Source organism: Balaenoptera ricei, chromosome 3 (genome assembly GCF_028023285.1).
Source record: "Balaenoptera ricei isolate mBalRic1 chromosome 3, mBalRic1.hap2, whole genome shotgun sequence".
Lineage (NCBI taxonomy): Eukaryota > Metazoa > Chordata > Mammalia > Artiodactyla > Balaenopteridae > Balaenoptera > Balaenoptera ricei.
In genome coordinates, this window is record NC_082641.1 from 178,111,828 (window position 1) to 178,133,011 (window position 21,184).

The 21,184-nt window shown below is 54.8% G+C and overlaps 1 protein-coding gene across 8 annotated transcripts in view; it reads left to right on the forward strand.

Annotated features, from left to right (window-relative positions):
- RANBP3 (RAN binding protein 3) overlaps positions 1-21,184 on the forward strand; it is a 54,577-nt gene that overhangs the window by 10,326 nt on the left and 23,067 nt on the right. For 4 of the 8 annotated variants that reach the window (XM_059918651.1, XM_059918649.1, XM_059918652.1 and 1 more), the window contains exons 2-3: positions 8,429-8,484; positions 13,815-14,003. In XM_059918651.1, the coding sequence (XP_059774634.1) occupies positions 8,429-8,484; positions 13,815-14,003 (245 nt within the window). Of the gene's footprint in view, positions 1-8,428; positions 8,485-13,814; positions 14,004-14,528; positions 14,669-21,184 lie in introns of those variants that run through there. The other 4 variants (XM_059918654.1, XM_059918655.1, XM_059918657.1 and 1 more) reach the window with 2 other exon arrangements.

Genomic DNA, 21,184 nt, shown 5'->3' on the forward strand with positions numbered 1-21,184 from the left:
TTGCCTAGCAACAGCATGATTGAGATCAGTTCTACTCTCCACCAAAGAATTAGTTGGCGAACAGAGTTGACGCATCGGTGACAAATTCACCTTTATGTTGCTGCACAGGACTGTTTATAATAATTCCTGAGAAAAGAAATGACTCGAAGGGTTGAGATAGTAAGTGTCGCAGGATTAAAGCAGTTGCCACGTATTAACAGACGGTTGTTTTTGTTGGCAAGATGCTTTCCATATTTTTTGCACAGATAAGATTAAGACACATCAGCGCAGGATTAAAGCTCATTTTGCACAACTACCTTGCTGACATTTTGGACAAGAATTCTAAGTGGCTTTCCAGATGGGGGTTATTTCCTGGCAGGTGTTTGATCCATCATTTAGGAGGGGAATAAACAGAACAGGCCAAGATATTCCAGATTCCCTTCTCTGTGTGTTTTCCTGGGTCTACATATTTTCTTCTGTTTAGTTTAGCAGACATCCTCAGAGACAGAGGCTGGAGGCAGCCACGGGGGCGTGCCAGAGCTTGTCGAGGGGCAGGCCTGCCCGTGGCTTCTGTGTACTTGCCTCCCTGCACAGTGTGAAGAAGGAAAGCCTGCATGCAGGGCTGAAAACACAGAGAATGTGTGTGTTTTCAGCTTCAGTTGTGAATGTGTTACGTAAAGCCTCCCACGGTTACACGTTTGACAGCTGCAGAGGCATAGCGGGCCTCACCGTTGAGCGTGGGTCTCCATTCTCTCCTCGAGGAGCCTGAGGGTCTGCCCTTGGTGTAACTGCACGCTCATCTGAAGCAGATGGTCGCAAGACTTGCTGGAAGCCTCGGGCCCACCCCACAGTCCATCGCTCACCCTCTAGTTTCATTTGTACTCTTCCAGAGATGTTTGTCTAGAATGTTCACTGACAGCTGCTTTATTCCTGATGTCACTTCTCAAAAGAAGAGTCTCAGTTTCTTAGCTTCGAGGCCCACCTGAGCGGGAAAGTTGGGAGGAAGCAAAATGGGGCGGTGACTTCTCCCTTTTGCCCTTGCGGTGCGTGGGTAGTAGCGCGGGGGTCAGGGACCAGAGTCAGGCCCGCCTGGGTTGGAGACCCAGTCCCACCTTGGACAAGTCGCTCGCCCTCTCTGAGTCTCCGTTCCTGTTCTGTAAACTAAGGACCTACCTCTTAAGGTGGTTGTGAAGTTTCAGGACAGTGGTGCGGATAAAGCGCCGAGCACCTAGGTGCCTGGCCCGTAAGTACTTTCCGATCAGTGACTGCTGGCCTGTGTGAGAGACCATCCCAGGGTTCTGGGAAACCCCATCTGGGAGTGTCCTCACTGTGACGACGTGGTGGAGGCTGGAGAAGTCTAAAGATGGGATCCCAAGACCTCTGTCACCCTGGAGGGTGGGGACACACACCCTTCTACCCCGGGGCCACCTCTGGGGTCCCGGCCAGCTCCTCTCTCCCCTTCCCTTGCTTGCAGTAGGGACTTGGCCTCCTTTCCTCACATCCGGGCAGCTGCCATCACCTACCCTGTCCCTAGGAGTTCCTCCTCCTTAGACCGGCTACAGGGCAGTACCCCCTCCGTCCCCTTCCTTGCTGGTCTGAAATAGACACAGGAGGCATTTTGTTTTAATGGTTTTGCCACCAGTCAGTCTCTGGGCAGAAAAGACACAGATGAAACCCTGAGCGCTGTACCCTGGCCTGCTTGTAGTGGTGGTATCAGGAAGCCCACTGTTTTAATTCCGACAGGTGTGGGACTTCTTAAAACTCTCCTCCTCCTTTGGACCCTCCTTACCCACTATTTGAGGAGGCAGTTTACAGGCCCTCTCCCTGACAAAGACATTGTACACAGATTACAGCGATGCCTTCAGGGTGGGGCTTTTAGAACTTCCCACGCACGCACCCAAGCCATCCGAGGACTTTCCCTTGTCCCAGGGCCCCTGGTCAGTCGTTTCTGCTTTAGTAGAAGGGCCTGCCTCCTTGGCGACCCCTTTGTTACCCAGAGACCTCCAGTCCCTGCAGGGAGAATGGTCTCTGGCCCTTTGGGTCAGGAGGCAGCCTGCACCTTAGGGACCCCCGACTTCTTTGGAGCCATCTTTGGTTCCTTTGCTCAAGATAGGAACTGCCTGAGCGTGATTGGTGCTGACCTGCCAGGAGCTCCTACGCTGGGCCATGCAGGTGTGAGGGATTGCACTCCGCTGCTCTCGCCCTGGGCTGGGGTGTTTCCCGTCTGTCTTTAAGGGAGTCCAGTGGTGCCACCCTGACCTTCCTCCAGTTCCTCCAGTGCTGCCTCATTCCTCCCCGCTCCTGGTCACCTGGCTGAATGCTGCTCCTTCTGCTTAAGCGGCATTTCCTTCAAGAAGCCCTCCCTGACCTGCCCCTTCTCTGCAGCCTCACCGGGTTGGGTGCCCCAGCTCCGCGCTCCGAGTGCCTTCTGTGCTTCCCCTGTGTCGTAACGTTCAACTAATCTGATGTCAGCTCCTGGCAGGCAGGGGACATGTCTCTCCATGTGGCCACCACACCCTAGAAGCCAGCATGGTGCCTGCTGCACAGTGGGCACTCAGATGTGTGGAATCGCTGGAAGTTGTAGTTGCCAAGTGACTGTCGTGATTGACGCTATGAACGTAGCGAGAGGTGCAGCTGGAGGAGTGGTTCCCGGCTCAGTTGGGTGGGCAGAGCAGCCTGACAGTCACAGCCATGTCAGCAGTGCCTCTGGGAGCAGGGAGGGGTCCCAGACATCTGGCGGAGGGGTCCCAGAAATCTTGCAGAGGGATGGCACAGGAGCAGAGATCTGCGACTTTCCACACCTGGGCCTACCTGTCTTGTGCTTACCACCAGGACTGCAAAGACCAGGTCCGGGACCCAGTCCTGGTCCTTGGGGATCACAGCTGAGCTGCCCCAAGGTTTACATCCAAAGCAGCCAGTTGGGTGGAGGGTGGCAAGGGACAGGAGGGAGAGCCCGAGCTGTGGGCTGGGATGTCACCGGGGGGGTGTCACCAGGGGCTACTCCTTTCAGCCTGTCCAGGTCCGTCCCCGGCCTCCCCGCCACCACCCACCGCCCCCTGGGGGATCGGGGAAGCAGGGGCTTTCCCTTGCTGGGAGCTGGGATCACGGTTGGGCTCAGGCAGGGAGCCATCTGGGGCACAGGAGCTGAGGAGGGGCGTGTGGAGGAGAATGGGGGAGGGGTTCAGACCAAGAGCAGCCACCGTGGACTTGGCATCGGCACCTTGGGAAGCTGAGGTGAGGCCGACTCACCCAGCGTGTCCCAGACGGTAGTGCCTGCGCCACCCAGAGCAGGGCTGTTCTTTGAGGTGACTTGAGGGCTCCGAATCCCACCCCACTTCACACAGCAGTGTTGGCCGCAGTCACCCACAGTTCTCAGGCCTCGTCACAGGTGTTCCTGGAAAGGGGTTGCCTAGTCAGATAACTTTGGGGAACATTTGGTGAAACGGGTTTCTTTACTGTTGGTTTTCTTAACCCTTCTTATGTTGATGAGTCTATTCAATGCTCCAGGTGGGCTGTTTTTTTACAGACTAATTTGATCAAGGAGTATTTATTTATTTGGCTGCGTCGGGTCTTAGTTGTGGCATGCGGACTGTTTGCTGCGGTGCACGGGCTTCTCCCTACTTGATGCGCGGGCTTAGTTGCTCCACGGCTTGTGGGATCTTAGCTCCCCGACCAGGGATTGAACCCGCGTCCCCTGCATTGGAAGGCAGATTCTTAACCACTGGACCACCAGGGAAGTCCCAGGGAGCACTTCACAGAACCAAAAAACAAAGAAAAAAACACCTGGCGGACAGAATCTGGATCAAATAATGTGTATTTGGTTAACGTTTTAATATTTTAGGTCTTTGCGGTGGCCTAGGTCTCTACAAATCTCTGGTGGTGGTTTTCCCTTCGCTTGTGAAAGGAAAGCTGGACTGGGGCTTCAGGCAGGTCCAAGGAGCCTCATTGCTTCTGCCCCCTGTTCGTTCCCCAAACTTGGGTTTCAGTCGGCTGGATGACGCTGCTTTTTCGGTGACAACCAGAAGCAGGGGTGATGTGGGACAGTTAAAGGCAGTCTGCCTGGAGGGGGGCACGCGTGTGTTGCTGCCGTGAAGTCGGGACTAGCTTGCAGTTTCCGGACTCTGGGCCCTAAAGCGGATGAGCAGAAATGAAGCACGCGTGGCTCTGATGCTTTGTGTCTTTGGTAGAGAACTGACCGAAGTTCTGTCCCGCAAACCTGCCCTCCGCAGGGGTCCCTGTGGCCCGCGAGGTGGGCTGCCAGGGCCCAGGCCTCCCTGGCCCCAGCCCGTGTGGCCCACGGCTTTCCGCTTGCTCTCTAACTGCTTGTTGAGCACGTGTTATGTGTGAGACTGCGTTTGGCTCTGAAGATACAGAGGCGAACACAACAGAGGCCCCACTATTACGGAGCTTAAGGTCCAGGAGAGGATACTGCCAGGGGAGCAAATAAGCAAATAGCACGCGTGCGCACACACACGCACCCGGCCAAGTAAACAGACACACCCCCTCCCTTTTCATCAGACGCTTTACCCTGAAGTTTTCTGCCCCCGGCTTCCCGTTCCGCATTTTCCGCATTTTTCCCGTGATGCCTTGCACAGAACAAGGGCTTCATAAATATTTATGTGATCACATAGCAGCTGGTGCTACCCATGTGAAGAAGTACAGAAGGGGTTTAGTTCAAACATTTACTGGATGGTTCTTACACTGCACACACCAGGTGACAGGCTGCGTGCAGAGCTGTTTCAGATGCTGTGTCTGTGATCTCTCAGCCTCCCTGACAGGTAGCCTTGGTGTAACCCATGCAGGATGTAAGCCAGAGCAGGCTTCAGGAGCCCAGTTCAAACTGGGAGCATCCTGGAGGAGGTGGTGTCTCTACCTGAATGTGTGTCGGCCACGGAAGAGAAGGTGAGAATGTCTTCAAGGCAGAGGGACTAAACCAGGCAGAAGTCCAGAAGCGACAGAAGCGTGGGACGTGCTGGGGGCTCTTCAATGCCACAGTCATGGTCGGTGCGGGGTGGCCTTTTTGAACGGCCTTCGGCCCTAGTCTGGGAGGACGTTGCCAAGTTGAAAGTGTGAGTTTCACACCAGTGGTTCTGGCTGCTCTGTGGAGGCCGCACTTCAGGGGGTGAGGGTAGAGGCGGAGAAGGAAGGGAGGTCTGAACTACAGCAGTGGAGGTGATGAGGGTGGGTCTGCTTTCCAAGCTCAGAGCCCCGTGCCCCCCTCTCGCTGGCCTCTGCCCGCAGCCGTGCGACATGCCCTGTTGCCGTGCAGGAGGGTTCCTCCAGCAGATGGGATCTCTCCCAGCTTGCGCCCGGACCCTGCCGTGTGGTCCAGGAGGCGCTGGGCAGGACCTTCGCACCACAGGCAGCCTCCTGCTGAAACTAATTCTGTTCCCGTCCTGCCCCGGGGACCCACAGGCAGCCCCTCCTGTGTGCCTGCACATCAGCCGTCACAGTTCCAGCACCAGGAAGCTCTTCCTCTACCATTCAGATGCCTCCTCTCCGTTCCAGTCCTTCCTTACAGCCTGGCAGTCATTTTCTCAGTGCCCCCCTTGCCTTCCTTACTCATCCCTCCATCAAATATTTGTTGAACCCCTGCAGGGTGCCGATTACTGTTCTCAGACCGTCGGACACAAGGGTAACGAGGCAGAGGCTCCGATCTCATGGAGTTGATCCCTTACTAGGGGAGACAGACCATAATAAACCCACACACATGGTACATCAGGTGGTGATGCCTGCTTGGAAGAGAAAGAGAGCATCTTGGCTTCACTGTGAGGCCAGTCCCAGGTTTCTTCGACAGGGTATGGTGTGTGTTTAATTAAGTCTACAGCGGCTAGGCCTCTTCTCCCAGAGAGGCCGGAGGCTCTTAGAGACAAGGGACAGAGAGAAGTCAAGCTCAGGCCAGCTTAAGCAAAAAATCAGCATTTGCTGGCCTCACTGAAGAGTCAGGGTGGGGGTGGGGTTAGCTTCGGGCCTGCTGACCCAGGGCCTCCAGCCGTGTCTCCAGGGTTCAGTTTCCTCCTCCATCCCCAGCTCTGCTTCCTGCTGGATTGGCTCTGCTCCAGGGCCCCTTGTGGTGACACCCGGCTGCTGGCAGCCCCAGCAGAGAAAGAGCGCCCCTTCCCCAGTAGCTCCAGTGGAAGTCCTGGACCCGAGTCTCATTCATTGGCAGCGGCCTGGCCTTATTCATGTGCCGCCGTGTCCCCTGGGGCCAGGGCATGCAGTATTCTCCTCCTCGGCCCGGAGCCAGGTTGGGCTCCATCTAAACCACGGTGAGGAAGCAGGGGTGGGCCTAGGCTGACCAAAATCACAGATCCTTCCTGCACACCCCCGAGCCTTGCGGCTGGCCGGCAGTCGGAGGGTCGGAGGCAGAAGTGAGGCCGGGATCTGGACCCACAGCCCCGGGTGCTAGGCTTATGGGGTAAAGGGCAGCGCCAGAAGGTGTCTGGGCTTGCCTGTGGTAGACATGGTGTGGAGAAGCTGCTGCTGTCCCCGGAGTCCCTCCAGCTTTCCTTTGCTGTCGTTTACTGCCCGGCAGTAAGCACGTGCATGCGTTCGTTCGACCCCCCGGGTTTGCGGAGCAGTAGCTGCGCATCTGTGCTGGGGAGACGGCTGTCCTGGGAAGCGTGCAAGGCCCTTCCACGCCGCCACCCTCCTCCCTTGTGGCAATGTGGCCTCCTAGATGTCATTCACCCCAGTGATCGCGTGGGCTGTGCTGGGGAGACGGCTGTCGTGGGAAGCGTGCAAGGCCCTTCCTTGCCTCCACCCTCCTCCCTTGTGGCAGTGTGGTCTCCTAGATGTCATTCACCCCAGTGATTGCGTGGGCTGTGCCTGGGGAGGACTGTCGTGGTGAATCGGACCCAAGTTCCACAAGGCTTCAGTGAGCACAGCAGAGGGAATGGTCACCGTCGGTGGGCTGTGGCCCCAAAGTGAAGATTGGCGTCTGTCCTGCTCTTCTGTGGGGATGGGGAGTGGGACAGTGTCCATTTGCCCATCTCGGTCTTGTCCTTTTGCTCCCCATACCGTGCCCCCCCGCCCCCCATCTTCTTTACTGTGGGTGATCGCCTTCGCCCCCTTCCCCAAACTCTGTTCTCTCTGTGCTTCCTCCACTCCTTTTACAGCCGTCCCAGATCCTTAGCGTCGCCACCATCCGCCCCTCGGGCTCCCTGTCACCGTCACACCTGCCCCTCTCCCTTCACTCTTCTCCTTGGGGCTTCAGCACAGCTGCCTCTTCTCGGGAGCGTTTCCCTGGTGCTCCAGACCAGACCCTCCGACCACGTCCCACACAAGCGCTCTCATGGCCCGCAAGCTGTGTCCCCTCCCGCGTAGTGGTCCTGCCGGGTTAGAGCCGTGTGAGTGCGGGTTCCTGGTTCACCTCGGCTCCGCACAACTGGGGGAAGGGGAAGGGTTGTGCGAGTGTTCCCCAAACTCATGACCCCCGGCTTCCCATCCGCGCCGCTCTCCAGTCCTCAAATGCTGAGGGAGGCCCTGGGCACGCCCGCAGGGCTCATGAGTGCGCCCAGAGCCACGCGCCCCGGCCCCAGGCAGTGAGGCAGGCGCCTCCGGGCCCCCCCAAGGGTTAAGGCAGCCCTCGTCCAGAACCCGCTGGCCAGCGATAGGGCCTTCCTGAGCGGCCACCCGCTCCGGGGCAAGTGGCCGAGAGCCATGGACTCAGCTGCCTGAGAACGACCGGCGGCATCTCCCTGGTCCAGTGACAACATCCCAAAGGGTTTCTTCCTTCAACAGCAGCTGTGCAAGATGGCCTTTCAGACTTCTCACAACTCCACACTTTTTTTTTTTAACGGGCGCTCACTTAGAGACCCAGGTGGAATGCAGGGCTGACTTGAGCGGAGTAAGCTCTCCAAAGAGCATGCGTCCCGTGGGCAGAGGTTGCAAATGGGTCATCCCTGGTGGGCCAGTGGTCAGAAATCGGCAATTTCATTGCCGGGGCCCGGGTTCAATCCCTAGTCAGGGAACTAAGATCCTGCAAGCCACATGGCGCGACCAAAAAAAAAAAAAAAAGTTAAAAAACTAAACTAGTCTCCAGCCTTTGAAATTGGGGACCTGCCGTCTCTGCGCCTCGTTCCTGCAGCACCACGGTTGGTGGCGCTGAGTAGCAGCCACCGGGCACGCTGCAGCCTGCCACCCTCCGCACCGCGCTCCCTCCATCAGTGACATGGCCTGTTCTGAGTGAGTCTTGAAACCTTTTTATTGGTGTGCACGTGCACACAGAAAAGTGCACGTATCCTACCACTGTGTCGAGTTTTTACACACCCAACACTTCCCCGCATCCATGTGAAGAAACCGTTTTCTAAGCTATTTGATGATCTTTCGAGTTACTAGTTTTATATCAGGTTTGTTTTTTGTTTTTAACTTATTACAAACGAATGTAACTTTGTTTACTGTATGAATGTAGTGTTGGGGGGAAAAACACCAATTTTTCTTTTTGCAGAGAAACCTGCCATTGCTCCGCCCGTCTTTGTGTTTCAGAAGGATAAAGGACAAAAGGTAAGGGGCCGGTATGTTCTCCCTTCACATGGTTACTCTGCCTTGTTTTCTCCCCAAGCTCTCTCTCCCCAGGTCACATGGCCCAGGATCCTTCTGCCACGGAGAAAAGGCCCGGTGGCTTTAGGTTACCATGGCACGAGGTTAAGATGGGGTGTGTATGGACAGGGCTCAGAGGCCCTGCTTTAAAAACACAGTGGAAGAAAGCTTCCTTCTAATTCCTAACGATTTGCTTTAGAAGTACTGCTGTGCATTAGGGAATCTGGTAGGAGGGAGAGAAAGGGGGCTGGGGACGGGGGTAGGGAGGAGAGGGGAGGGAGCAGTGCTGGTTAAGGGGAAAATAGGACCTTTAAAGATTTTAGCGAGATTTTTTTTGGCTCCAACCAACTTGGCATAAATGCATTTCGAACAGTTAGTAGTCAGCTTGCATTATATATTCACCACCCATCTTTGTTAGGTTGCTTCCCCCTTCTTGGGCTTTAAATGTCTTGTTTTCCCTGATGTTGGAAGTACCTCGCCTAATTCATTGTGATGAGCTAGCAGCCCGGTGCCTTCCCACAAAGTTGCGTGTGGTTGCTTATCTTGAAGTCATTGGGGTTGTCTCCCTCCCTGAACGGATCAGCCTGGAAGGTCCGGGCTGTGTCCAGAGATAGTTGATGTTCTGTGGTGATGCCTCCCAAGTTTGTATGAGGACTCCCCCATTTGTCCAAAAAATGGACGGTCCCTGCCCTCATGCCCGGGGACAGCAGGTGTGATGTCATAACCATGGCAAGATTTCAGGGTGACCAATGCGCTGCGTTGATGCAGGTGTTCTGAAACCCGTGTGCGTCTTGTTGATGAGGACAGCATTTGAGGGGCTTCTCGGCTCAGGGCTCGTGACCTACAGACCAGGTGCTCGGGTGGATGTCCGGTCCCCCCCCAGGGTGGTCGGCTTTGAGTTTGGGGGCTGCTGGCCTGGCGATTTGGGACTCCTGGCAGCCCGGCTGCTGCTTGCGAACCCTGCCCCTTGGCCTGAGAAGAGAGCAGCCCCGGCGTTCAAGGGCTGTGCCGGGGAGGGCGCGAGTGCGTGGAGGGGGCGGGAAGGAGAAGCGGCTGCCCTGAGACCCCTACCCGCACCCCTGCGCAGGGTGTCTGTCTTCTGTGTCAGCCGGGGCTCATCTGCTAGGCTTGTTCTCAAATTAATCTTTCCTGTTGTTAATTCTTACGCCGAAGAATCACAGAACAAGGAAATGTTCTTCCCTTTTGGTTTCAGTTTTCCGAGTGGTATTTTCAAGATACATCGACCTCTGCCGTCCCCTCTCCCTTGGGCCCTGACCAGTGCATACATGTGTTTTTATCATTTGTCCTTTGGAAGTTCAGTCACCGTGAAGGGGCTGATGTGCTTCTGGCTTTTAGAGGTGGACGTGTTTGGTTTCTGCTTCAGATGTAAAAGTCACTTCTGTTAGGTTTTCCGTAAAATTGGGATTTTCTAGAATTTTGAGTTTTATTATGATTTTCTTTTGAACCACTTTTAGTTTGAAACAGGGGTCAGCCAACTAAGGGCTGCCACCACTGCTGTTTTTGTCAGTAAAGCTTTATTGGCGCTCGGCCCCGCCTGGCCCGTGCAGTGCACAGCAGAGTGAAGGGGTTTGGACTGAGACCAGGTAGCCTGCAAAGTCGAACATATTTAGTATCTGGCCCTTTACAGAAAAAGTTTGCCGACCCAGATTTGAAACAAGTAATTGGAATGAATAACTCTTAAAACCTGAAGACTTTCTGACAGCCAGCAGGGTGAAACGCTAAAACGTAATGTTTATTTGACTGAATTTAAAATGCTTTTAAAATGACTAACTCTTATTTCAGTACTGTTTTCACGGTTGAGGTGGTTCTGTTGCTTCGTAATTCAAAGGCTGACTTAACACGTGTCACCTTCAGAAGGTTGATGCCAATTACGTAAACGGGGTGAGGTTGAACCCGAAGAGTCTCCAGGGAGGTGCTCACCACCAACGTGCGCATCAAAATATTGACTCAGTGCCAGCTCTAAATGGGCTTCTAGAAATAACTGACCTCCAGCTCTTCAGAGTTCTCCTGCTGTCACACTTGTGTGACAAGATCATCGGAAGGGCATGGAAAACCTCTGCGTCTAACGGCAGAGGCCGGAGGAGCCTGCATGTCCGTCGGGGCCGCCCTCTGAGCTGCCGGGTGGGCAGCTGCCCAGTGGACACAGAGCCCTCCTCCTTTCTCTGCTGCTATGACAGCTCGGGCGTCGGGCGGGAAGGAAGCGGAGAGGCTTGGACAGCCGGCTCCATGGCCGCGTGGCTCCCCGGCCCAGGGGAAGCGACGGGAAGGTAGGTCTGCAAGGAGTGGCCACGACACTTCTCACAAAATGACACCTTGAGACCCTCCCAGCTTCCCCCTCTTGCCGCGATTTCAGCCCTCCCTTCTCACGCCACAGTAGCGAGAGTTGGGAAGATCTGTTCAGGTTGCTGTTGTTTTTTTCTGAGGGAGCTTTTATTTTCCCTTTTTCAACTTTCTGTTTTTGAAAAATTTTTCAAATCCTCAGAAAAGTTAAAAGAATGGTACTGTGGACCCTTGGGTATCCTTCACCTGGCTTCACCGTTAACATTTTTATCATAAATGCCAGAAAGCTCGACTATAAGTTGCACCCACCTGACGGTTTTCCCCTAAATACTTCAGCGGGCGTCTCCTAGGAATTCTTCTCCATGGCCCTAGTGCCATGGGCACGCCTGAGAAAATGATCATTAATTCAGAAATACCCTCTAATATATAGTCCACGTTGAAATTGTCCTAATTGTCACCTAGGTCTCCCATACAGCTATTTTTTGAGCCACTTTTTGATCCACAAAGATCAAGAAGTCCCATTGTCGACTGTGGGAGCATTACCTTCTTTCAGTGAATGATCTCTAAACCACCAGTGCCCCAGTGGGATGCACTCCAAGAGCCCACGGCCCCCTTCAAAGGCCCAGCTGTTATTACTGAATCACGATCGAGATGAAAGATTTGAAATCAAAAAGAAAAAAATTAGGCTGCCAGCCCAGGCGTTTTGGTGTTGGTTTGGTGACAAAGACACACAGGATTTTCCGTCAGGCCCATAGACAGTTGGAGTTGCGTTTGCAGCAAACCACAGATTGGTGGTGGCCTGCCGGTGCCGGTGGCGTCCCTTGGTCTCAGGACAAGTCGTCAGATCCTCCCACTGTTCCGTGTTAGGGCATCGGGCAGCAGCGGAACTCCAGTCCTGACGCCTGAAACGCAAACCTGGAGCCAGACTGACAGCACAGGAACTGTCTCTACTGCTTTCCTGTTCTTGAGCTTCCTCACGATGGCGCTCTTCACAAAATGCTTGCGTTTCCATGCATTTGTGTTTTAGGGGCAAAAATGAAACCTTTTCTTAACTGCCTTGAATGGAGACAGACAGTTTTTTTCTCTTTAACGTGAAGAGAATTTGAATCTCCTTCCGTAGTTTGTTTCACTGTTTGTGACGACTGAACGTTTCTTTCATTTACTTTATTTTCCAAATATTTGCTAATCTGAAGGCAGAAGATTTTGGGGTTGCACTGGCAGGATAATGTCCATTCAGCAACAAAGCAGAAAGCAGGGTGTCACCGACAACACTGGAAGCTTACTGTGTGTGTAACAAGCGTACCCTGTATGCGTGGTTTTTTGTCAGCCACGTATATTTTAGGATGATGTCAAAGCCTGCCAAAATCTCGATGTCCGATTTTAACAAACATGTTGAAAAACTACAGGCTCTATCTTGGTGCCTTAGAGCTTACTCAGACCCAAGGAGAAAATGCTGGAATGGCATTTGTATTTCTTTTTGGTCCTCCGACGTAGGCTTCATCTCTAGTCTACCATGCCACGAGGGCATTTCAACATTTATATTCGAAAAGCAGGGATTTTAAAAAAAATCCAAGTGGTTTTGAACAGAGATAGGCAATTTCCCATAGAGCTCTGAGTTTCATTTTCTCTCTTAAGTGGTGTTAAATCTCTAGGCATAAAGTAGCAGCAGACTGGTGCGTGGGACCAACCTCGGTGCCTTGGACAGGTTTGAGGAACGGCCTGGGAAGGAGGGCCTTTATGTCTGTGGCTCTTCCTTGCATAGGAAGAGTCGATTTGGGTGGCTTTTTTAGATGTATGGATGAGTTGTGTTGCTTTTGCTTTTCCCTAAGAAAGTTTGAAATTTCTCTTAAAATCCTCTACGTAGTTCCTTTCATCTAGCAGGCTCACACATTTAAAAATAGTCCCAAGTCCTGTCTAAAGAGGTTTCAGTCACTTCACAGTCAGGAAGAACACAGCCGTGTCTGCACGGAGACAGGGTGGCCCCGTGGTCATTTAGTTCACAAAGCGAGAGGAACGTGTGGTGGACGGTGGCAGGCGGGAGGCTTGGGGACCGGAGCCCGTGTATTTATTCCAGGACACCAGCTTTGTAACGCACCTCTCAAGAAGAGTCTTGGCCACAGAGCCCTCGGCCCATGGAAGCCCCTTCAGAATCCCAAGAACCACCTCAAAGGATGCCGGGGGTGGGGGGGGTGGGATCTGTGCTTTTGAGGATGAAGACTTTGGGGACCGGCTTCCCCTTACCCTGGCTGTTTTCTAGATAAGCCCAGGCCCGGGATGTTCCGGGGGAGCCTGGGAGAATTCTAGGCCGAGGGGCTCCCTCCTTCAGCCGGAGCCCCACCCACCTGTCCACTGATACAAAACCGGCTCTCTGTGTGTCTGCCAGCTCGCGGGGTCGCCCCACACCTGCGCTCGCCGAGCAAGAAAGCGTTCCCTTCCTCTCGGGTTTAAGCGGCAGAGATGGGAAGGTGCTGGTGGGGCCGCAGCCAGTGCAGAAGCCTTGACCCCGCCGCCCTGGCTCTCCCAGTGGCCAGACAGGGTGCTGGCGCCCACCTCCCCTCACGAGTATGTTTGAGTGGATGGGTTATTAAGCCCTGGGGACAGTTTGACACAATGGCCCCTGTTCCCCTCTGCTAGAGGCACCGCCCCCGTCTCGGTCACGGGGGTGTGTTTCCTCACTCGCTGCCATCCGCAGAGGGTCTCTGTGCCACAGGGGCCACCTTGCAGTTTTCAAAAGGAGGGTCCAACTTCTTGCACACCTCAGAGCTCCCTGCCAGGTCCGACAGCAGCAGGTCCACGTTCACTGCCCTTCCGTCAGTGTGGAGGGCTGGCTCTGCGGAGCAGAACGCGGTAGCATGTGCCGGCTCTCTTGGCCCGAGCTCCCGGGCAGGAGCTGCTGAAGCTCGAGCATCTCCAGACCTTCCCCTGCCCCCCTCCCCTGCCCCGTGTTGCTGGCTTTATTTACATTGAAGGAAAATTGTCTTTTTTGCTCCCAGTCCTCTGCAGAGCAAAAAGACTTGTCGGATTCGGGAGAGGAGCCTCGGGGGGAGGCTGAGGCCCCCCACCATGGCACGGGTCACCCCGAGTCAGCTGGTGAGCATGCCCTAGAGCTTCCTGCCCCCGCTAGCGCTTCAGCCAGCGCTCCTGAAGCCCAGCTTCTTCCTTTTCCACGAGAACTGGCAGGGGTAAGTCCACCTCCACCCAGCATCCCACGGCCCGGGGCTCCCAACCCAGACCGGCCCCTTTCCCTCCGGGCCCCTCAGATCCACACCCCAGGTTGTCAGCAGCTGATGATAACTGAAAAGACGACAAAGGCTCTCTTCAGCTCCCTTTAATTCGTGCTGCCAGAAAGTCAGGAAAGAGCAAGTCCCCTTTTACATTGAGACTTTTCTAGTTGGGGGAGCATTTACCCATAGCCAGAAGCTAGTCCTGGTTCCTGAAAGAGGCGAGGGGTCAAAAGAGGAATTGAGTAGTGGGGTAGAACCTTCCACATCAAATTCGGCCCCTTCTCCCTCCTTCCATTTTTCCTTCTCCTCTCCCTCTATTTGGGCATTCAAGTTCAGTATCTTAGAAACACGAAAGGCTCCGGTTTCCTTGACCTATAGGAAAAGGTATCTACCGCAGATTGCTTTGCAAGACCGGTTGTGTTTGGACTGTGGTTGGGCTGTGAACTGCTTGTCTTCAATCAAAGCAGGAAGAAGAAGAGACACTTCCTTTGAACCCGGAGGGAATCCCTTGAGCCCTTTATCTTTCTATTCAGAAGGCTTTTGAAGATTATAGGTGGAGAAGATTGTGAGCTCTCCAGAACAAGAAATGTCTTGAGTTTTTGGAGTTTGATAAATTGGGAAAGGTAAACATTAGCCTGCATTCAGGATCGAAACCCTTGACCTCTCGGTCCCTAAGTGACAGAGCCCCCCGTTCTCATGACAGGGAAAAATGACTCTCAAGAAAACAGAGGATCCCGCTCTGCCACACTGAACCCTGGGCAGCCTTGCAGGGGGTCACAATCCCAGGCCTTACCCCAGACCTTTAGCGGTTCCCTGTGTCCCATCACCAGTCTCCTGTATCCTTAAGGAAGCCGCTAAAATTCAGTTAGAGCCACCAAACCCTGGGATACGCAGGAAGAAGTGATACTCAGCCAAGATGAGGTTGGAGCCAAACTTTAACATTCTGGAGGAATCGGTGTGGTGGAAAAAGAAGAAACAGGCTTTCCCTGTGTGGGGCGGGGCACGGGGGAGTCCTGCGTGGCATAGAAGTGGGCTTGGGGTAAGGAAGCCCACGAGAGGTTCCGGCCCGAGGTGCTTACGCCAGAGAGTTCTGGGAGAGCAGTCCTCACACGAGGGCTGACAGCAGGAATTCAGAGGCTTTTCAACTTTTGGGGTTGGAGGCAGAGCAGCTGCTGGAACCTTCTCCCAAAGTGGGCGTTATGAGTTTCATGCCTTCGGCCTTTGCAGGTACATGTTTTCAGTTCCCTGAGAACAGGTGATCTTTGTGTGGATCTGCCCAGGAGACTGGGCCCTTCTGCTGCTGCCTGGGTTGAAAAGCACAGTTTACGGAGAATCTCCCGCTGGAGAGGTTGAGAGTTTTCAGTGGAGGGTGGCAAACAGTAGAGGCTGTGTCACGGCAACTGCTCTTCCAGAAGCGAGGCCCTTTCGGGCCCCTTACTTCTAATGACCACTTGGTGAGACGGGGCCTGTGCAGGAAGTACCCTGGGGCCCTCGCCTTCTGGCTGTGGCCAGTCCAGACGGTGATTTCTGAGGCCTGGCCGGTGGAACTCGGCTCCTCAATTCTTCTGGACTGTAGGTCAGAGACTCTAATTCCGAGACATTCAAGCAGTGCCCCGACTGGCAAATGCAAGGTCAAGCGCAATGGCAGGGAGCCTGGGGATGGTTGTTATGTCACGTGGGAGAGAGTCAGGGCTGGGGGAAGCAGTTTCTGAATGTCCCAGCGTCGCAGCCAAGGCCGTGCCCATGACATACACTCGCGTGACTGGGGGGATCCCGGTTCTGTCAGAAGTCCCAGCAGCGCAACCATCACATCGTTTGTGACAGCTCTGAGCTAACCAGGGCTTTCTCTGCTGATTAGGCATCAAGGCAAAGTAACCTTTGTTTCTTAGGTCAATTAGGGCATAGATCAAGGCAGATGGAACCTGAGCCCAGCTTCTTCCCGGGCTGAGATGTTTCTTTGGCAAACTCGGACTAGTTGCTTTTGCATCAGAGCAGATTTGGAGCTTGCTCTGTACCACACTGGAGTTCAGGAAACGCCCACATGTTACCCGACAGGTCTCATCCCTCACGTTTAGTCTGTTCTTTATTCCACGATCCCTTGGGCGAGTGTAAAGCTGCGAGTTCTTTATAATAAATAGTGGCTCGCTGAATTGTTGCCTATAAAGAGCCCTTATCGCCTTTCAGTCTCATCAGAACTCTGGCCATTGAAGACTCAGTACCAGGAAAAAGTCTCAATGTATCAGACTTCCTGGCTCTCACAAGGCAGCTTGAAGGAGACCAAACCACCTCCAGATTAAGTTGTCTGTTTGATCCGGAGAGAGCGAGCGTTCCCAATGCTCACCTGGAGGCTGGCTGAAGTCTACCAGACTGAAGCTCTGCACCAAGGCACTGCCGAGCCTGAAATATGTTTATGAGACCCACCAGGAAGCTTAGAAAGAGTCTGGACCCAGCCCCTCATCCTCTGGCATCTGCACGGGGTTTGACGCTCGTTCCGCCCCGCCCCTGCCCAGCAGTCACATCTTGGGAGGCCACCTCTCTTTTTCTTTTTTCGGTGTCTGCCTTTCTGGTGAAAATCTCTGAGCTGGTTCCCTCACTTACAGAGTAAACAGCAGTGAATCTGCCTGTGGTCCACATGAAGGCAAGGACACCCCTGAAGTGACTTTTAATCCCAGGCGTCCATTTTCCTGCAGCCCCAGCAGTGGGCTTTCTAAAATTTATTTATTTATTTATATTTGTTATTTTCGGCTGCATTGGGTCTTCGTTGCTGTGCGCGGGTTTTCTCTAGTTGTGGCGAGTGGGGACTACTCTTTGTTGTGGTGTGCAGCCTTCTCATTGCGGTGGCTTCTCTTGTTGAGGAGCACGGGCTCTAGGTGCGTGGGCTTCAGTAGTTGTGGCGCACGGGCTTCAGTAGTTGTGGCGCACGGGCTTAGTTGCTCCGCAGTATGTGGGATCTTCCTGGACCAGAGCTCGAACCCGTGTCCCCTGCACTGGCAGGCAGATTCTTAAACGCTGCGCTACCAGGGAAGTCCAGCAGCGGACTTTCTAACTGGGCCGTCCAAATGGGGAATCACTGCGTCCCAGGCAGGCCAAACGGTGTCTGGCATTTTCTGGAAGGAATTTCCCTGACATGGTCTTGCTTTCTGGTCTTTTCCGGGAGGTCAGGAAGGCAACACCGTTCATTCCTGCTCACTGCCCGTTTGTCTGTGTCTGTGTCTCGGCTCCCTCCCCTCCCCCTGGACTGCCCTGGCAGCCCTCTCCTCTCGAGGCCATGCCGGGCAGCCTCATGAGAGCCATGTTTGGGGGGGGGGGAGGGTGCAAGCCTTAGCAAAGTGAACGATCGTGATTTTTTTTTTTTTTTACGGTCATAATTGTATTTATTGATTTTTAAAATTTTTATTGAAATATAGTTGATTTACAATGTTGCGTTGGTTTCAGGTGTACAGCAAAGTGATTCAGTTAACGATCGTAATTTTCATTGTTTCACCCTTTACACCAAGATCAGAAGCTTCTCACACCTGTGGTCCCATCCTGGGTTAGGCGTTCCCTCCTATTTTGTACTTGGCAACAGGGACTTGCGCACCTCGCGGAGTGAGCTGCCTCCCCTGAGGTTCCAGTGCCTTCTGAGGGGAGAGGACTGCGCTGCCTGCCCCGCCCGCTGGCGGGACTCAGGCCACCTTGCAGCGCGCAGTCAGGGCGGGCTTGCTCACCAGGCCGCGGCCCGGCCGCCGTCCACGTCATTCGTTCACGCTGTCCCGGCGCCAGAAAAATAAGTTGAAGTGTTCTCTTTGGTCTTCTTTCTCTTGGGCCTCCTCATGTAAGTGTTCGTTGGGGATATTTTCGTCGTGGCGTCCCTAAAGGGTGCTGGTCCCCGCGTCCCCGGGGTGTCATCCCGAAGCCCCAGTCCTCGAGTGGCGGCTTCTGCTGTGGGAAGAAGCAGAGGAGGAAATGGGGCTTCCACACCCTGCTCTGTCGCTCCTCCCCGGAAGCGCAGGTCCTCAAAGCCTGCTCTTAACATCCTCCTCACGGGAGTCCCTGGAGCAGTGGCTCCTGAGCTTTGGCTGCAGCCTTCTGGGCTCCGAGGAGTTGGGATTGCAAGGCCTCACTCCATGTGCGTCCCAGGCACTGTTCTAGACTGACCCCCGAAGAGCTGTTCCCTTGGTTGGGGCGAGGGGCGGCCCCCAGACCACGTTGACGTGGAAGAGGTCCTGCCCCCCAGGCTGCGGTGTCCGAGGACAGTGTCTGTGGAGCTGGCATTGGCCTTGTGCGGGTTGAAGGGGAGCCGCTGCACACCAGGCCTTTTCCTGCTTTGGGGGAGGACAGCACGAGGCAGCCAGGCCAGACGGCAAGCGCAGGCCCTCCCGGCAGGAGCAGGGGGCGGGCTGCTTCTCACATGGGCAGTGGTGGAGGGGTTTTAGCTGTCAAGTAGGCTCCAGAGGCAAGCAGAAATGACTTCGCTTTGCAGTCTGTCCTCCTGCTTCCTTGCCCTAGTTCCTATTGAGGAGAGTTGCTGGCGTCACTTTCCTCACTGCTTCTGAGTCGGCTGTTTCAGACCCCACAGGAAGTTCCAGCAGCTTCTGGAAGGTCCTCCAAGTTGGGGAATCTTCCTGTGTTGTCCTTTGCAGGCCTTAGCCTCCCAGCTTTTCCAGGACCAAGAGACCTGCCACATGCCTGTGGGGTGGGTCTTAGAATAGACTCGGAGCATGGATTTGAGGGTCTCCTGGGGTCAGGGGTCTAGGGGTATCTGATCTTGTCTGGCCAGGTGCCCTTTCTTCTCCAGGTCACCAAAGGGGCTGTGGCGGAGGACAGGCTCCTTGCGCAGTAGATACTTGCTGAGCGTCTTTTGTGCAGTGTCCTGGGCGTGGGGTGTGTGAGCTGTGAGCAGAACAGACAGGGTAGGGCCTCACGGTAGCAGGAGACAAACAGCAGATGGACACATTAGAGCACATCCAACTGTGATGCACAAAACAGGGCAGAGGCCCAAGAGAGGCTGGAGGGTGGGGTGGAGAGGAGCTGCCTCAGCTTGCGGGGTGATGGGGTAGCCCGTGAGCAGGGCTTCACCCTGGAGGTGGTCAGGGACGGCTGTGCAAGTAGCACGTGAAGAAGGAACACTGAGGCAGGAACAGGGTTGACAAGTTCAGGAGACAGGAAGGAGACAGCAAGGCTGGAGTGTGATGGACGAAGGGGGCCCAGTGCTGCAGGAGGCCACCCGGCCTCAGCAGTCCTGGGCCCCAAGAGGCGGGGCTGCAGCCCCTGAGGTCTGGGTACTTTTCTCGGGAAAGGCTCTTAGCACCCATCAAATTTTCAAGGAGACCCAGATCCCTGAGAGGTTTGGGGTGTCACTGGCAGAGGCGAGGAAGTTAAGTGTTGTTAAAAGCGCCCCAAAATACACGAAGCAAAAACTGACAGAATGAAGGGAGAATAGACAATCCAGTACATTGTTGGAGACCTCAGTGCTCCACATTCATGTTCAGTTGCTGGAATGTCCAGACAGACGCAGGACGAGGACAGAGAGGACTTCAGCAGCTGCAGGGCACGCGGTCCTCTCAGGGGCATGCAGGAAGCTGCAGGGTGGACCGCTCACTAGGCCACAGAACAAGGCTCAGTAGATTTAAAAGGATTGAAATCACACAGAGTCTTCTCCCACCACAGTGGAATAAAATTAGAAATCCATAGCAGAAGGAATGCTCGGAAATTCACACACGTGGAAATTAACCTAGCTAGCCAAGAGGAAAGGCGGGGGTCCTCTTGAAATTGAGGTGACAGAGAACTGTTCTCCCCAGCAGCTGAGAAACAGGAGGACACTCTGGCCTCACAGCTTTCGGGTCCGTTGCTCTGTGTGTAACCTGGGGGACACGTGCCTTGGCGGCTTCTCCATGGCCCATGGAGTGCCTGGAATCCGGCTGCTTCTGCTGAACACGGGCCAGTCGAGCCCCGCTGTGTGCTGGGGCCATACCCTCCTGGAACTTAGAGGCTAGAGGGGGACCCTGACACCGGCCCACGATTGGAGTGAGAGCCATGGAGAAGTGCAGGGAGCGGTGAGGCCACGGCCTGAGGGGTTTTCATCTGGGGGGCGAGGGAAGGGAGGGTGTCCGTGGGTGAGGGAGCAGTGTCTACAGAGGCAGGGGGGTGGCCATTTTCCAGGTGCCAGAAGTCATTCAGGAAGCAGCAGATCCCACAGGCCCCAGAGGCTGCCATGGGCGGGTTTGGGAGAGTTGAGATGCTTGTTGAGTGAAAAGGTGGGGGGAGTCGAGGATGGGACTTGAGGGCGAGGGCTGGGCTGGGGATGGGCAAGCCTGCTGTGGAGGAGTAGGAGGGAGGGGCCTGGAGCCTGCACCTTCATGGTGTCACCCAGAGCAGGGGAGGATCCGAGAGGAACACCCGATGTTCTGGTGACACGGCTCTGTTCTGTCAGATGCCAGCCTGGGCCCCGTAGAATGGCAGCACTGCAAGAGCGCCTCTCTGGGCCCCCCATGCTAAGACCCTCTTCTCCACCCCTCCAAGGGTCCCCTGGTCCCTCACCTGGCTCCCCCACCTCCCCCAGCACTGCCCCGAAGTATGACATCCCGAGAGGGTAAGCTGGCTGGGAGAGCGTGGCCTGTCCAGGTGTGAGCCACGCGGCGCTGCCTGCTCAGCCCGCTGACCCCCTGCACCTCCCTCGCTACGGAGGAAGCGCTGGCCCCGCCATTTTCCAAGCGAGGAAGTGGAAGCTTGGGCTGCTGAAATAATTTGCCCCGCGTTTCAGGTTTAGGACATGGCAGAGCTAGGAGAACTGACTAGGCTTGGCAAGCCTTCGAGAACAGGATTTAGTGCCTTCATGCTCTGAGCTCGAGCTCTGGCCACTGTTTTGCACTCATGTAGAGCCAGCCTGCTGGACCCTTGGGTATTTTATTTCATTTTGGGCCCCATGATGTGTTCACGTATTGAGCCCCTGTTGTGTTGGAGGGTTTTGTGTTTCCCAGGCATTATGGTGGATGGTCTCTGATGGGGGGGGGGGGGGGGTCGAGGGGGGAGGCCAGGTTGGGGTCCTTTTCTTACCGTCCAGGCTCTCACTGTCCTTTAGGATGTGTCTGCAAACTCTGCCCCCCGCCTGTTTTTGTCCAGCCTGCAAGCTAAGATGGTGTTTTAAAGGACTGTAAAAA